This window comes from Protopterus annectens, chromosome 1.part0 (assembly GCF_019279795.1).
Source record: "Protopterus annectens isolate FY-2018-M chromosome 1.part0, PAN1.0, whole genome shotgun sequence".
Taxonomy (NCBI): domain Eukaryota; kingdom Metazoa; phylum Chordata; order Ceratodontiformes; family Protopteridae; genus Protopterus; species Protopterus annectens.
The window spans coordinates 541897526-541914499 of NC_056725.1; the positions used below are offsets into that span (position 1 = coordinate 541897526).

Here is a 16974-nt window from a genome sequence, read left to right on the forward strand (position 1 = left end):
TCTCTCAGAGTCAATAGTTGATTCGATGACATCATCAGTGACAGTCGCGCAATCAAGGAACAAGGAAGCACTAGTAATTTCATTTAAATACTTCCGAAAACGTGTCTGTAGAGCTGCCGTCCCTAGGTCTTCACTTCTCGGGACGTAATCCAATTCGATGTTAGCCATAGGATAAATCAAATCTTACTCTTGTGGAAGATGAAATAAAAAATAAACAAATAATATCAGAGTCCAACTTTCCACAAGTAAACGCTGACACAACGTAATAAAAATCAAAGTGTTCTAAACCAAAATAACGAGTGCAGCAGAAGTAAGATAAAACATAAGAGTTTAATTCCAAGTGGGTGTGCACAAACGGATGAGCGCTTTCACAAATATAGTTTCTTCAGATCCTTCTAGCAACCCCATAGATCTGCTCCTTATATAGTAATTCCAATTAAACAATTAATCAACTAGTACTCATCTATTTGTATAGTATGTAAACATAAACAAGATATAAATATGCAGAATAAATATACATCTCAAATCACACTAATAAAAAAGACATTTCCAAATACATTTAAAACATATATATAAAAAATTAGTTAAAAAACTAGTTAGAAACTGTATATGCAAATGAATACATCTGGTGTTTGCTAAAATCAATATTAAGACACATGAAATTAAGCCTCGTGAAATAAACTTAACTAGATACCGGAGTAGGTATAAACTGCATAGGTATATATATATAATAAAATTATTTGATAAAATTATTTAATATTCTTACGCTGCCTCAACTTAGGTTCTCGTTATTCCGTTTTCGGAAGTATTTAAATGAAACTACTAGTGCTTCCTTGTTCCTTGATTGCGCGACTGTCGCTGATGATGTCATCGAATCGACTATTGACTCGGAGAGACTGCACGCTATGTTGGACGAAATTGAGAAGGATTTCATGAAGCTTAAAAGGCTTCAAACAACGTTTACATTTTAAATTTTGTTTAGAACATCATATTGTGCCTCGAGGCTTGAGGGTGTTTACCATGCTCAATCAGGGTCAGGAATATCCGGATTTACTTGCGCGATGGCAGCGCATCAACATTGAGGTGAGCTACAAATACTTACAATTATTGATTGACTTCTTTTACCCTGAGGAGATCAGGTTGATAGAGTGCATTAAGAATAAGCAAGAGATTCTCTTTGGAAGCTTTTCTGATAAGGTAGTTTTACCATTATTTGAGAATCTGCTAGACTGTATTCTAGCATATGAGAGAAAGTTGCTACAGCAGAAACGACATAAGGCAACTAGGGACCTTAATGATTTTAAACTGGGTAATGTGTTCCTATGGCCCAGGTCTACACCAGGTTCCCACATACCTCCCACATCAGCCCACAGGGACCAGCGTTCTGTCGCTGGTTCCAGGAGGAATGAGGGACATACTAATTCCATTTTTACTGATAATTCTACCTGTGATCAGGTTTTGGTCGGTACAAGTGGTAACATAGAATCGGGCAATATTCATATACACACTAGTATCTCTCCTGGTGATGATGCCCTCTCTAGAGGGCTCAGTGATGGAGAATTCACTCGTGACATCGAATGTAATGATGATGTTGCTTCATCTGTTAACAAGACCAATATTAATAACTGCAGTGACTCTGGTGATGTCATTCACATTGTTCACCCAAGTGCTTGCCCAGAGAGCAACCTCTACCCTGAAATACATGTTGTTAAACATAGACATATTACTACTAAAGGAGGATCAGAAGCTGTTGTTAGACCCAAGAAAGCAATAACTGGGACTGCCTCTAATAAAGCAAATAATAAATCAATGAGTTTGGATTTAACTTTTCCTCTGTCCGTACGCCTGGAGAAGGGTCCTCACAGACCACGCTCCATGAGCCGGGGCAGGCAGAAGAGGAAATTATCAGGGGAGCTTGCTCCTCACCAGACATTAAAGAAAATGTGGAACAACAAGAACTAGTACACAATTTATCTCATATCCACCTGACAAGCGATGATGTCAAACTTCTGAATAAGGGTTTAAATTTCATTCCCAGTAGGCGTAGTAGGTTAACTGATATGGACTTAAAGCTGTTTTGTGGGAACGTCATGCGTAAACTCATGTATCATGATTCTCAAGAAGATTCCTCTCAAACCAAAGGTTTTATTTTTAAGAACTTGAGTGATTACGTTCCTATACATCATCCTCTAGTTGAAGCCTTCTCCAGACTCACTGAAGATGAACTACACAACTATTATAATAGTAATCCTAGAATAAATAAACAGAGACAGAGGGACAATCTATCCTTCCAGGAACGCCAATGCCTTAATAAATTGCAGAATGACCCTACCGTAATTATCAGACCAGCTGATAAGGGTGGCAAGGTGGTTGTCATGGACATGCCCTTTTACGTTGAGGCTATGACCCTGATGTTACAAGACAAATTTTATGAATCTACCTCTATTGATGATGATCAATCTGTTAGATATATAAGTAACACACTTTATGATATATTTAGCAGTAAACTGATAGATAGGGAGCTATATGAATATCTTAAGATTCGGAAACCCGTTATACCCATTATACAAGGCCTCCCTAAAATTCATAAAAAGGAAGTGAATCCACCCATGAGACCGATAGTCTCTGGTCGTGGATGGGTCACTGAACATCTTTCAGTGTTTGTAGAAAAACATCTGAGACATATCCTGAATGACAATGTTACAGTGTTAAAGGATTCCAAGCAGTTCCTAATTGATTTATATGAATGTATTGGCACTTCAGAGATGATATGCAACTATATTTTTGCTACTTTTGATGTTCAATCCTTATTCACTGTAATTCCCAATGATATAGGATTGGACTATATCTCACATTACTTGCAAGCACATAGTAATTACACACCAGTGTTGGTGGATCTAGTGGTACACTTTTTGGAATTGGTTTTAGAAAATAATTTTTTCATGTTTCAGGATCAGGTTTATAGGCAAAGAGACGGCGTAGCTATGGGCACACCTTGTGCCAATAGTTATGCCAATATGTTCCTTGCCCACTGGGAGGAACACATCCTGTTTAAAAATGATTTGTTTTGTAGACATGTTGTTTTTTATAGAAGGTTTGTTGATGACCTTTTTGTTCTTTGGAATGGAACAATACTACAGTTGGAAGCAATGTTAGCAACTATGAATAGTCTGACGACATTCCTTACCTTCACGATGAACTACTCTACACACAGGATTGAGTTTCTAGATTTATATATTGAGAAATTAACGGATAATCTGATTAATACAGGTGTCCATCGTAAGGTTTGTCATCGTAACTCCTTATTACTAAGGTCAAGCATGCACCCACCCTTTGTTTTCAAGAACGTTATGAAAGGGCAAGCTATTAGAGCCTCTAGACTCAATCCGACTGATAGTGTTTTTTCCCAGGAGTTGGTCAGTCTTAAAAATAGACTACTAACCCGGGGTTATAATAATGATGAGGTCACATCATATTTAGAAGAGGTAGAGAATTTACGTCTCTCAACATGTCTACCATATTTTGGACCTAGAAACCAACAGCAAGTTATTCGAAATTGTTCAATATGTGCACCTGTTAAATTTTCCACTTATTTCACCTCTGACTTGCATAATGTGAAGGAAATCATTAATAGGCATTGGGATATTGTTCTTGTGGATAATGATTTGAAATATATTGTGGGGGAGACACCTAGTTTTCTCTACAGGAATAAAAATAACCTGAAACGATTACTATGTTATCCCAGATCTGGCAAGACCATGATGAATAATGGTTACACCAAACCGTGTAATCACTGTAATTTCTGTTCATTTATAGACAGTAGTAATGTTTTTATACACCCAGATGAACATGTCACTTACTCTACTAGGGCAGATGCTAATTGTATGACACCAAATGTGGCGTACTTAGCTACCTGCCAAGCTTGCCCGAGTTTTTATGTTGGGAAAACTAACCGTCCATTAAGAGACAGAATGAGGGAACATATATTTACCATATTAGGAAAGGTACCCCCCATAATGCACTTGCAGGACATGTAGCCTCCAACAATGAAAATCATACCTTCCTATTTAAGGCTCTAGAGATTATTAATGTCAATAAAAGAGGTGGTGACATCATGAATCACACTGAAGCAAAGGAGACTGACTGGATTATCACACTTAAGGCAGATAGGGGCCATGGTTTGAACAATAGGGCATCAATTAAACCTACGTTGAGGCAGCGTAGGAATATTAAATCATTTTATCAAATAATTTTATTATATATATATATATACCTATGCAGTTTATATCTACTCCGGTATCTAGTTAAGTTTATGTCACGAGGCTTAATTTCATGTGCTTAATATTGATTTTAGCAAACACCTGATGGATTCATTTGCATATACAGTTTCTAACTAGTTTTTTAACTAATTTTTATATATATGTTTTAAATGTATTTGGAAATGTCTTTTTTATTAGTGTGATTTGAGATGTATATTTATTCTGCATATTTATATCTTGTTTATGTTTACATACTATACAAATAGATGAGTACTAGTTGATTAATTGTTTAATTGTTTAATTGGAATTACTATATAAGGAGCAGATCTATGGGGTTGCTAGAAGGATCTGAAGAAACTACATTTGTGAAAGCGCTCATCCGTTTGTGCACACCCACTTGGAATTAAACTCTTATGTTTTATCTTACTTCTGCTGCACTCGTTATTTTGGTTTAGAACACTTTGATTTTTATTACGTTGTGTCAGCGTTTACTTGTGGAAAGTTGGACTCTGATATTATATAATATGCATAATGAGTTTTCTAATGCAGCTCTTAGTTCATTTGATATCATTTAGTTATTAAAAGTATCATTGAATCTGCAGAATGTATGCATCTTTAAAAGAACATAGGCATTTTCAGAAGAGTTAAACACTTTTATCAGAACTTTTTTTGTCTCTTTCGGCTTTTTCTGGGTAGGGGTCGCCACAGCGGAACTCCAGTCCACTAATGATTGGTAGTTGATTTTTACGTGTCGAGTTACCAGCCTTGACACACAACCTTTAACGAAGGTACGCCCATTCACGCATATCTCCACGTAGAAGACGCATTAGCTGAGAATCGAACTGGACAGCGACTTACTGTGAGGCGACAACGCAAATTATTTAAAATTTAAAGTATCTAAGTTAAGGATAACAGAATTTCAAGAGAAAAGAATTCTTGGGACGTAAAGATTTATACCTAGTTTAGCTAAACTCACTAAAGTAGGTATAAATGCTTACGTCACAAGATGGGTTGCCAATTGGCTCACTGACAGAACCCACACTGTAAAAGTTGCAGACTCCAAATCTGACTTTAAATCAGTGACAAGTGGAGTACCACAGGGTTCAGTCCTGGGACCTCTCCTGTTTGGTATCTACTTCTCTGAAGTACAGGCTAACATAGAAGGCCTCTGGCTAATGAAGTTAGCTGATGACTGCAAACTAGGAGCCATAGTCAAGTCCCCAAATGATGTGGACATACTACAGAAGGGCTTCACTGAGACAGATGCCTGGTGTCAAAGCCATGGCCTCAAGCTCAATGCCAAACAGTGTATTGTCATCCCCTTTGGTAAAAACTCTGTACCCATGAACCACCACATAAATGGCAGTCTACTTAATGTCGAATGTGTGATAAGAGACCTTGGGACCCAGGTGGACAGTAGTCTCTCCTTTGATAATCACATTGCCACAGTAGTCAGGAAATCCTTCTATGTGGCACACCTCATCACAAAAGGGTACTCATCCAGGAAAAAAGAGGTCATTGTTCCCCTCTACTCGGCACTCATTAGACCCATTATAGAGTACAACGCCCCTTTTGGAATGTACCTCACAAGACATCTGCAGCAGCTGGAAATGCCACACAAGTACCTCACAAAGAGGATTACTGGCCTCAAACAGATGCCCTACACTGACCGTCTCAAAAATCTCCAGCTTTACTCTGTAACATATCGCCTACTCCGAGGAGATCACTGCTTAACATATAAAGCTGTGTTAAACCCAGAGCTGTTGGACATGCTACACCTTAAGAAATCCCAGTCCCTCCGAGCTACATGCTCTAGGTACCTAAACTTTTTCCCACAATAAACAGGACATGCTGGAGGGATAGATTCCTGTTCCAGAGACTTCCTATACTCTGGAGCAAGGTGCCCATCTATGTCAAGCAAAGTTCCTCATTAGCACTCTTCAAGAAAAGTCTTGAGTGAATGAGAAATAGGAAGTACAACCCAGGGATCACTTCTGTTGCTTTGCTCGAAAGGGGTACAGGAAATTAACTTTCTTGGGTGGCGTAAGCCAGGGAACCTTGTTGGCTAGGCTTGCTTAGGCCCTCGGGCCGATAGCCTAGTACCTACCTGTGAACTTATAAATACAGCCATTTAACAAGTTCAAAAGGTCAAATGATATCATCACTATTTTTTTTTCAAGCTGCAGCTTCATAAACTTGTTAAAAAAGTATCTAAATAGGCCCATGCACAGCAGAGGTTGTTTGTAGTGAGGAAAAAGCGTTTTTGGTGGGAAATGAAATCTTGAACCTTTTAGAGTTTACAGAAAGCAAAAAAAAAAAAACTCAAGCTGCCTTGTCAGTGCATGTCATGAATCTCCACAATGAAAACAGTCACACAGCCCACCAGTTTCCTCACAAAACATCAACAGCATAAAAAAATTAACACTGTTATATAAGAACAGCTATTTAGAAGTAACAGCTGCCTGAAATCAGAAGTCATTTTATAACATTTCAATCATTTACCCACCAATTAACCAGACCAGAGAGAGAGAAAAAAAACTGGTGTATGTGTGTTTTTATACACACACACACACACACACACACACACATATATATATATATATATATATATATATATATGTATATATATATATATATATATATATATATATATATATATATAGGTTCTACTTCATTTGCCCTAACTTCCAATTGACTGACACCCATTTGCCCGAGACCAAATGACCGAAACCCACAATGGGGGGTGGGGGGGTGGGGTGGGGGCGAAGGCCCAACTTACTTTTGTTTTACTAAGCAATATTAAAGCAAAACCAAGCAATATAATATGAAATTAAGTGAGAGGCTTCACCCCCCCCACACACCCCTCCAACTATATATTCTAACTCCAGGGTCGCAATTACAGCGGGGAAGGGGGCATATTCCATTTACTTGCCAATAATACTTGTCGGTCAAATGAAGTGTCGGTCAAATGAAGTGTCGGTCAAATGAAGTGTCGGTCAAATGAAGTGTCGGTCAAATGAAGTGTCGGTCAAATGAAGTGTCGGTCAAATGAAGTGTCGGTCAAATGAAGTGTCGGTCAGTTGGAAGTTAGGGCAAATGAAGTGTCGGTCAATTGGAAGTTAGGGTAAATGAAGTAGACCCATATATATATATATACATATATATATATATACATATATATATATATATATATTTATGTGTGTGTATATATATGTGTGTGTATATCAACCACATTTAGCCATCTGTAAAACGCCATTAATGTACTGTATTAATGTTTATATGTGTCTAAACAAAGAGTCTAAAACATCTAGTTAGAAACACTAATCAGAAACATATGGTTACCCCCACCCCTGACCCACTAAAAAAAATGCACTTTGGTATTAAGTCAAATTATACTATTACTGAAGAATTAGTAGACTTATATCATTTGTAGTTATTTAAAAGGGAAAAGTATGTAAAGTTCTTATAGTGGGGAAAAGAGAGAAAAGGAACATTGGTAACAAAAAGGAATAGGAAGAAAGAAGAGAGAGAGAGAAAGAGAGAGAATGTTATTTAAATACTTAGTACTATATGTAATTAGAAGTAGCTATAGAAAGGAAAATACAAAGTTAATAAAAATGATTCACATTACCTTAATTACCTTACAGTATAGAGATTTTCCAGAATCAAATATGTTGTGATTCATAAAACAAGGCATTTAAAATTAGAAGGAATTTATTCATTTGTCCTTTAGTTTCTTAGTGTTGTTTGCGCCAACCATCTAGTTTTTTGTTGCCTGTCTCCAAACTCTGGGATGACCATTCCATTTCTTCTATGTGCGGCAGTATTTTCTTCTTTTGGATAAATTCTACTGCTTCTTGTTGGGAATCAAAGATCTCCACTCCTTCTGCCAAGGTGATTTTTATTCTTGCAGGAAAAAGAATTTGGGCTTTAATATTGTCTTTTTTCAAGGACTTAGAGGAACGCACTCCTTTCTTCTGGATATGTCTGTAGAGGTGTAGTCATTGTTAAAAAGAATAACTTTTTCACCCATCTTGATAGGAGAATTAGTCCAAGCTGATTTCAGCACTAAGTCCTTGTCTTGTGAAGAAAGAAATCCAACTATAATAGACCTGGTGTTAGATGAACTCAGAGACGAAGCTGGATTTGCCAGGGACCGATGATCCTTCTCAATTCCAAAAGAGAGGGATTCAGGCATGTTTAATGCTGATGAAACCCACTTATTGATGAATTGAATCATGTTAGCACTCTCTTCTTTCTCAGGAATTCCATATATTCTTATGTTGTTCCTCCTTGATGTACTTTCAAGGTCTTCCAGTTTCTCAATCAGCCTGGTGTTTTGTTTCAGAGGAAATTCATTGTGATGTTCATTTTTTTGTCAATCTAGTATATGGGGAAAGAGGTCTTGAAGTTGAATGTAATATATGATGTCCTTCTATTCCTATGTTACAGTATTCTTAGTGAGGGATTCTCTGCCTCAGGCAACTCAGACGTCTGCTCCTATACAAAAACTTAAGCCTGGTTGCTGCAGGTGGGTGGGCGTCACACTTAGGGACATAAAACAGGGATCTTAAATGTGACGTCTGCATGCACGGACCTCAGAACTTTTTCAGCCACAGTCAGCCGTCACATTGATCACTTCACTCCTCTAATTTCAAGACGTCTAAAAGCTAAGTACTTCATTGGGGATTTTGTTTTGTTTCGCTTGCTTGAGCTTGGTATGCTGTTCACCCCCGTTAGCCAGTGTCCATTAAGAAGGGTAAATGCCGATGTGGACATCAGTTTCCGCATAAGGACACGCATGACTGTTTGCCTAGGCCGAGAACATGACCTTACCTCTTGCCCTAGTTGTCAAGTCCTTTGTGCCAAAGATGCTCAGAAGTCATCTGACCACCCTTAATTTGTACCTAGAAAATCAGACACTTAAAAAAATTAGTGGTCATTATGCATCCCGATTCAACTGCCCCAGTAAAACCACCATGTAAAAAGGCCAAGTTGCCAAGGCCTAGTACTTCTGCCACTCTGCCCACGGACATCCCGCCAGCTTCCGATTTAGGGTTTGAGGGGACGCCTGTTAGAGCCGTCACTTCGACTCCCCTCAAGAAAGCCGCTTCAGAAGTAACGGCTGGCATGTCCACGGAGGGGGGGAACCAGCCACCGCTAGACAACCGACTGGGATGCCACTACCTGAAGCACCAGCTCCCATCCAAGCACCTGAATCTATGCCTTCTCCTAGGACTACTGTTTTAAAAAGGAAGCAGAAAACAACCCCCCCTACAGAGGGAGTTCCTGACTGGCTATCTTTCACTACCTCCTTGATGCAGGCCTTCATGGCCTTATAGGCCCATGGCCTCTTCACCCTCCACCATCCCTATTCTCAGCCCTAGGCCTGCCTCAGCTTCTTCCGTCCACCTTCCCACTTCCCATGAAGGTGAAGAACAGCAAGAGGTTTACTATTTATCTTCTAATGAGTCCATTACTTATTCATCTCAGATTGCCTCTCCACTAGAATTCTCTTCCCATGATGAAGAATCCATAGAAGGGGACTCTCCAACAGAGGATATCAACTTTGGGGAGGCCATCACAAAGATGAAAGAATACTTTAAATGGGACACTTCCCAAATGACTGAAACTCAAAAGAGATGCTTCAAGTGGAATCCCCCTCCCCTTCAGCCATTCCGCCAGTTATTCCTGCCTATCTTGATGCTTTTTCTTCAGCATCAGAAAACCCAGACTCTCAACCACTGGCTCCTAAGAAACCTGACTGTTTCTTTCAAGTGCCGGATGAACACAAATTCCTGGTAAAACCACCCCTGGCAGACCTAGCAGTGATTGCTGTATCCACTGGCAAGCAATCAACACTGATTCCCTTCCTCATCTCTTTTGCCTACTGACGACGACCGTAAGAACATGGACAGGATAGGAAAGAAGGTTTATACCTCCTCCACCCTAGCTTTCAAAGTGATCAACTATCGAACCCATATGATAAAATATGCTTTGGACCTAGTATCCCACGCTTCTACCCTCCTGTCATCCATGCCTGACTGCCCTAGCAAAACAGAGGTAACATCAGAACTGTCCCTGGCTTCTCAAGTGGCCAGACATTCTATTAGATGCAGTTATGATGCAGCAGAGGCCTCTGCAAGGTCTGCTGCTTCTGTGTCAGTGCTATCCTCTGTTGGAGAGTCCCCTTCTATGGATTCTTTCTTGTCCCCAAAAAAGATGACCCTCTCACAGAAAATACTTGCATTTTACTGGGCAATGTTCTCACTTTCAATTTACAGCCTTGCCCTTTTTTTTGTCTACTGCATCCAGGGGTATTCATAAAATGCCTGGCCCTAACAGTACCCTTTTGCAGAACCAAAGGTGTTCAAATTTACCCTTACCTAGATGATGTCCTCATTCTGGTAGAAAGAGAGGACACCCTATAAAGCCCACCTACAGCTCGCCATTTCCCTGCTACAAAGCTTGGGGTTCACCTTCAACATCCCAAAATCATCCCTAACTCCCCAGCAGGAAAAAATCTTTCAGGGTTGCAGGATCAGAACAGACCTGATTAGGGCATTCCTCCCTTAGGACAAAGTTCTCTCCCTCTGTACCCACTTCTAAGACCTGATACAACAGATATCAGCAAGACAATTCCTACAGTTTCTGGGTCTGATGGCAGCCACCATCCCTATGCAACCTTTGGCCAGGATGCATATGCGAAAACTGCAGTGGTACCTGAAGAATGTGTTGTCCCAACACAAACACCCTCAGGAGTTTGATTCCACTCTTGCCCTGCCTCAAAGCAGAACTAAGGTAGTGGATACTACAAATTCAGATGAACCCAGGCCTTCCACTTCAACCCCCCCAACCCTAACTCAGGACATGCATAAATGAAGGGCTTAATGATACAGGAGACCTGGCAATCTACCTTCCAAAAGAAACATATATCAGTATGAGTGAAATGACAGCAGTCATTTGGCCCTGAAAGCTTTTCTCCCAATCCTGCAACCAGGCCCCCTTCAAATCTTCACAGACAATACCACAGTTGATGTGGTACCTCAACAAACAAGAAGGGACCATGTCCTACCGCCTTTGCCAGATAACTATCCAAATTTGGGACCTTGCCTCCCAAAACAACTTATCCCTTCAAACAACATACATCCCTTCCCAGGACAACCAACAATCAAATGTTCTCAGTAGATCATCCTCTTTGCAACACAAGGGGATGCTGAACAGGGAAATTTTTCTAGAACTTATCCACCATTGGGGTCCACCTCGGGTAGATTTGTTTGCCTCCCCCCAGAACAGAATATTAAAGAAATTCTGCACCAAGGACCACTCTCCACTTGCCTGGAGGGTGGACGCCTTCAGCATTTTATGGAAAGGACAGTTTATATATACATTTTCACCCTTTCAAAAATCTTGCTTGTGGCTCCCTGTTGGTCAAGGCAGCACTGGCTCCCCCTACTACTTTCAATCGCCAAGGGCACACATCACAAGGTTACCCCACCTGGTGGACCTACTCACACAACAGAAGGAAACACATTCATCTTTACCTACAGATGTTATGTCTAACAGTCTGGGTGCTAAAAATTTAATTCTCTTAAGGCACCACTATTCTGAGGATGTGCTTTCAGTCTTGAGGGACGCCGGGAAACCTACTACAAGGAGATCCTACATGTCAAAATGGAAAAGATTCTCAAAGTGGTACCTCCAGAGGCACAGGGATCCCTTTCAAACGGATGCCCCTCTAGTCCTTACTTATGTGTTTGAACTTGTCAAGGCTGGCCTTTCATACTCCTCAGAGAAAGTCCACCTATCTGCGATCTCTGACTGCTTACCCCTAGAACCCCCTCTCCTAGCCAGGCTAGATTTTAAATTATTCCTGAAAGGGGTCTTCCACATCAGACCATCAAGAAAGCCCGTCCCACCCCTTTGAGACTTAAACTTCATCCTAGAAAAACTCACACTGCCTCCTTTCGTGCCAGCCAGTTCTGCAACACCCCAAATGTGGACATGGAATACTGTTCTGCTGGTGGCCCTTACGTTTGCTAGAAGGGTGTCAGAGTTCCAAACTGTCATGGCCTGCCCACTCTGTACTATCTTCCACAAGGACAAGGGTGACCCTGCACACCAGCCCTTCTTTCATGCCAGAGGTGGTCCATGAACTGTCCTTATACCAGTCCATTCACCTATTCACCTTCTTCCCCTCTCCCTCCAGTGACAGTGAGAGGATACTTCATTCCCTTGACATTCACAGTTAACTAAGGTTCTGTTTAGATAAAACTAAGTCCATCAGAAAATCCAACCAACTATTTGTATCCTTCCTCCCTAGGGCCCTGGACAAGGCAGTCTCCAAACAAACCATCTCCTGCTGGATCAGAAAAACTGTCTGCTTCTGCTACTCCCACCATGGCAAGGACCTATTTCAGGGGGTAAAGGCTCACTCTACCAGGGCCGTGGCATCCTTCAAAGCCTTCCTCAAAGGCCTGGACACAGCCTCCATTTTGGAGGCAGCCACCTGGTCCACTATATATACCTTTACCAGACACTACAATTTGGACCATGTCTCTAGAGCCAGGGCAGGGTTTGCTAGGGCAATCCTGCAGGGCTTTCTGGAATCAGATACCTCTACCTCCACCTTTCCTCCTTCCAAATCTGTGGCACTCTCCCACACTAAGAATAGTGCAACATAGGAATAGAAGGACATAGAATAGTTGTGAAAAATCTTACCATAACCATAGATGTCCTTCTCTTCCATGCTGCAGTATTCCTTCCCTCCCACCTATCCCCCTTCATTCCTATTGACTTGTCTGAAAGGCACCCGGGAGCACCACATAGACTATGATTAGACTAGCCAGCAAATGGCACTTCACACTTCTTGCGGGCATCATTTGGCTCTTTCTACTCGACTGTTCGACTGGGCAGTTAATTTATGAGGTCTGTGCACGTAGATGTCACATTTAAGGTCCCTGGTTTATGGCCCTATGTGACGTCCCACGCACCTGCAGCAACCAGGCTTAAGCTTTTGTATAGGAGCCGACGTTCAGGTCACCTGAGGCAGAGAATACCTCACTAAGAATAGTGAAACATGGAAGAGAAGGACATCTGTGGTTATGTTAAGATTTTACACAGCTATTCTTTCTTGCCATATTAATCTAGGTGCCGTCTCTAATTGATGGATTAGGGATGCCATTGTACCATCCTACTGCAGCTGACTGGTCTTTCTGTCGGCTTTTATTTTTAGAATTGTCCAAGAAATGTGTAGTCTTGTGTTACTTGTTTTAACAATATGGTGTCAAATTTGTGTTATTTCTGGCAGGTGGTTGGTCAGTAGTGGCTAGGGAATGAGTATGCAGTCTCTACAGGAGTACTTTTGTAGTTGGCACATTGCATCACAGTGTGTGCTTCAGCTGGGAACACACCATACCTCTTAAGTGTACGTCATTATGAGGAACATGCCTCATTTGGAGTCTTTTTTTAAAAAGTTCATGTTCCTCGAAGTTCCACATTGAAAGGGTCTGTCATACATTCAGCGTTAGGAATTTAACTGATTTCCATTTTAAATAGAAAAGAATCATATTAAGTCTTTAAAAGATCATTTTTAAAAGTAAAGCCAGCATATTTTAACCATCCTATGACCTTCCTAGTTGAAGTTGTTAGTAAGCTGTTAATGTGTGTTCCACATTTCACCCACTTGTTCCACATTGAGGGCTAGTGTTCCTCATTTTGGAGAAGGAAGGTTGAGAGCTATGGAACACACCCACACGTTTCCAAGAATGCAGCTTTGTGGATGAATATCCCAAATTATCAGACATAAAGTGTTACTCTGTCTCGGACTCCTGAAAGGTGGGATGTCTTGTAAATCAACTGATTTGGTAATACCTTGCCTGTTATTTTGTATTCTTATTGACTGATACCTGTGCATTTGTTTTAGTACACCAAGGATCGTCTGTTCAGAGCCCTCAAAGCAGTGATAACAGTGATATACACCAGAGTGGAGGCAGTGACATAGAAATGGATGAACAGATAATGAACAGGAACAAGTGTGTGCAACAGCGACTTTCAGATACGGAGGTATGACTGCAGATTATTGTTTCAGAAAGCCTGATTTACCTTTGAACAAAAAAGTGTATTTAGTTGTGACTATATGCTTTCTTCAGGCAGCATCTAATGAGCATGAGCTGACGTGCTGTAGTACATTTGGTTCTCATTCTATCTTATTTTTCATTGCTTCTAATGATCATTTTTTTCTGTGCATTAGCTTATTTTGATATTTTTTTATTAAATTGTTACAAATAGAAACATTGGGAAGTTTGAATATGAAGCCACTTTCGTATAAGACTAGAAACTAGAAGTCAAGGTTGGGTAAAAAAAAAAAAACCCTCCTTGGATTACTTTTTGTTTTAGGCACTATAGATGAGTCTCTGTGAATTTGGCTGTACACAAGGAAAGGTTAGTGTCTCTTGATTAAAAAAAAAAAAACAGCAGAGTGAAACACTGAGGATCCTCCTTATTGATTCTGGTGGTTGGGTTTACTATTTCTACCAGTTCAGAATTCAGGAGGCTTTCAGGAGATTTTATGCACGGTGGGATGTGGATGTTTTTTGGAAAAGCATACTGTCTTATCACACTCTGGTGACATGGCTACATCTAATCCAGAGCCTCCTAGCTAATTTTTGCTGCTTGCAAAGCAGTTTAGATTTCAATCTTAGTAATCTACTTGCCGGTGTCTGCATGCTTTTTAAACCAGCAAGCTTTGTGTGGCTGTCAAGTTAACAGCTGGGACCTGCACTGGCATTGTCTGTGTTGTCGTGAAAAAGAGCATAATGCAGAAAACTACTACACACACTCCAGGAGATTATTCCTACAATTTATTTATGTATTATTTTAACCTGGTAGGTAGGCTGATCAAGGGACCCTTTACAGAAATAACCTAGGCCAAAGTGACAGTCACTGTTTTAAGCAGATATCCTTCCATTTCACTGTTGCAGTATTCCTTACCCTGTCAAGGGTGGGCCAACGTCCGGCCAGTATACCAAAGCCTTTAGGTGGCTTAGGGTATGCCATACGTCACATCTATGCTCCCTGCATGCTGCACAGGGCATAAAGGTGACATCCGGACATACCATCCTCAGAAATTCTTTGCTGCCAGTCCAAATGCCATCTTCGATTGTTGGTCTGAACGGTCAATTTGTTTGCTGGTTCACCAAGCCGTTTTCAGGTAAGTGCTCCATTGGGGTTTTGTTCTCAGCTTTTTACTTTGTTTTTCTTGTTTGTGGGGTCCATGTCATCCAGAAAGGGTAAATGCAAGTGCAGGAAACAGATTCCCCATAAAGACAGTCACGAGTAATGTTTGTTTTTGTCTAGGTGCTTCCATGACCATACATTCTGTTCTATTTGCCAGGCTTTCGTTCGAAGACTCTGCATCGATGGCTTTCCTCTTTAGCCATATATTTAGAAAGTCAGCATCTTAAGCTTTTGGCAAAATATGCCATGGAAGGAACTTCCTGCTCCATGGATCAGCTGTCCGTAAAGAAGATGACCAAGAAGGTTAGGTCTGATACTTTGGCTGTGCTGCCTCCATGGGACATCTCTCTCAAGGCTAGTGAAAACCCAGATGATCGCCTGGCTCCTGGGTTGGATTCCGCTGCCACGACCACTTTGGAGGCTGGAATGGATCTGGCTTCATGCACATCCTCAGAGGCCTTGCAGATGTCTGCTTCTGATATTCAGGGGAACCGTGGCTGATTATTACGGAAGGGCCTAGGGGTGTTCCTCAGATTTTGGTTAGGGAGGCAGTACTGACCATTATTCTAGAATGTCATACTGGCTCTGAACCTTGTACGTTTTACAAGGCTGATGTCCTTTTAAAGAAGAAACAAAAAAACTAAACCTGTTTCTGCTGCTCCTCGGGAACCTCAAAATGAGTGGCAGAATTTCACTCAAGGTTTGCTTAATGCACTTACGGCTTTGAAGCCTCCTGAAGGAGTTTCTGTTCCAGCCCCCCTTGGTCATATTCTCCTCTTAAGAGGTGTAGGGAACAAGATTCTTCTTCTGAGGAGGATTCAATTGAGCAATCCATTGCCTTTTCTTCCTAGATTCCTTCTCCCTTAGACTTGAGAAGGAGGAATGCACTAGTCCTGACTCTTCGTTTGATGAGATTTCCTTTGGGGACACAATTTCCAGAGTGATGGAATTTGTCAAATGGGTTATGCCCATGTGTCTGAGGTTCAGAAGAGGTAGTATGAGCTTCTGCAGATGGATTCTCTTAGACCTTCTGCTCTTCTTCCTTTTATGGCTGCCATATTAGATGCCTTCTCAGCCTCCTGCTCCCAAAAAAAAAAAAAAATAGGTTTTATAAGGTGCCTGATGATTGTAAGTTCCTTAGTAAGTGCCCTTCTGCTGACCTTTCAGTGGTGTCTGTGGCATCTGACAATCCATCAACGTTATTGCCTTCTACAAAGTTGCTTCCTTCTGATACAGACAGTAGAAGTTCAAAAAGAAAGATAAGAAGAAGGTGTATACTTCAGCTAACCGTGCTTTGAGCTGTCAGTTATCAGATCCATGTGACAGGATATATTTTGTCTCTTCTATCTCAGGTTTGTCAGGTTATTTCTGACCTTTCCTGACTCTAGGGGGAAGACTTCTGGTCTCTCCTTGTTTGGGATGTCTTCTCAAGTGACTCTCCACTCTTACTAAAAGCAGTTATGATGCTGCTTTTGGC

General features: G+C 40.8%; 1 protein-coding gene across 1 annotated transcript in view; it reads left to right on the forward strand.

The window, feature by feature from the left end:
• Nucleotides 1–16974, forward strand: part of USP34 (ubiquitin specific peptidase 34) — a gene marked incomplete in the record, with an annotated part of 5849982 nt that overhangs the window by 1747171 nt on the left and 4085837 nt on the right. The window contains 1 exon segment of the mRNA XM_044061224.1: nucleotides 14185–14324. Within this exon segment, the coding sequence (XP_043917159.1) occupies nucleotides 14185–14324 (140 nt within the window).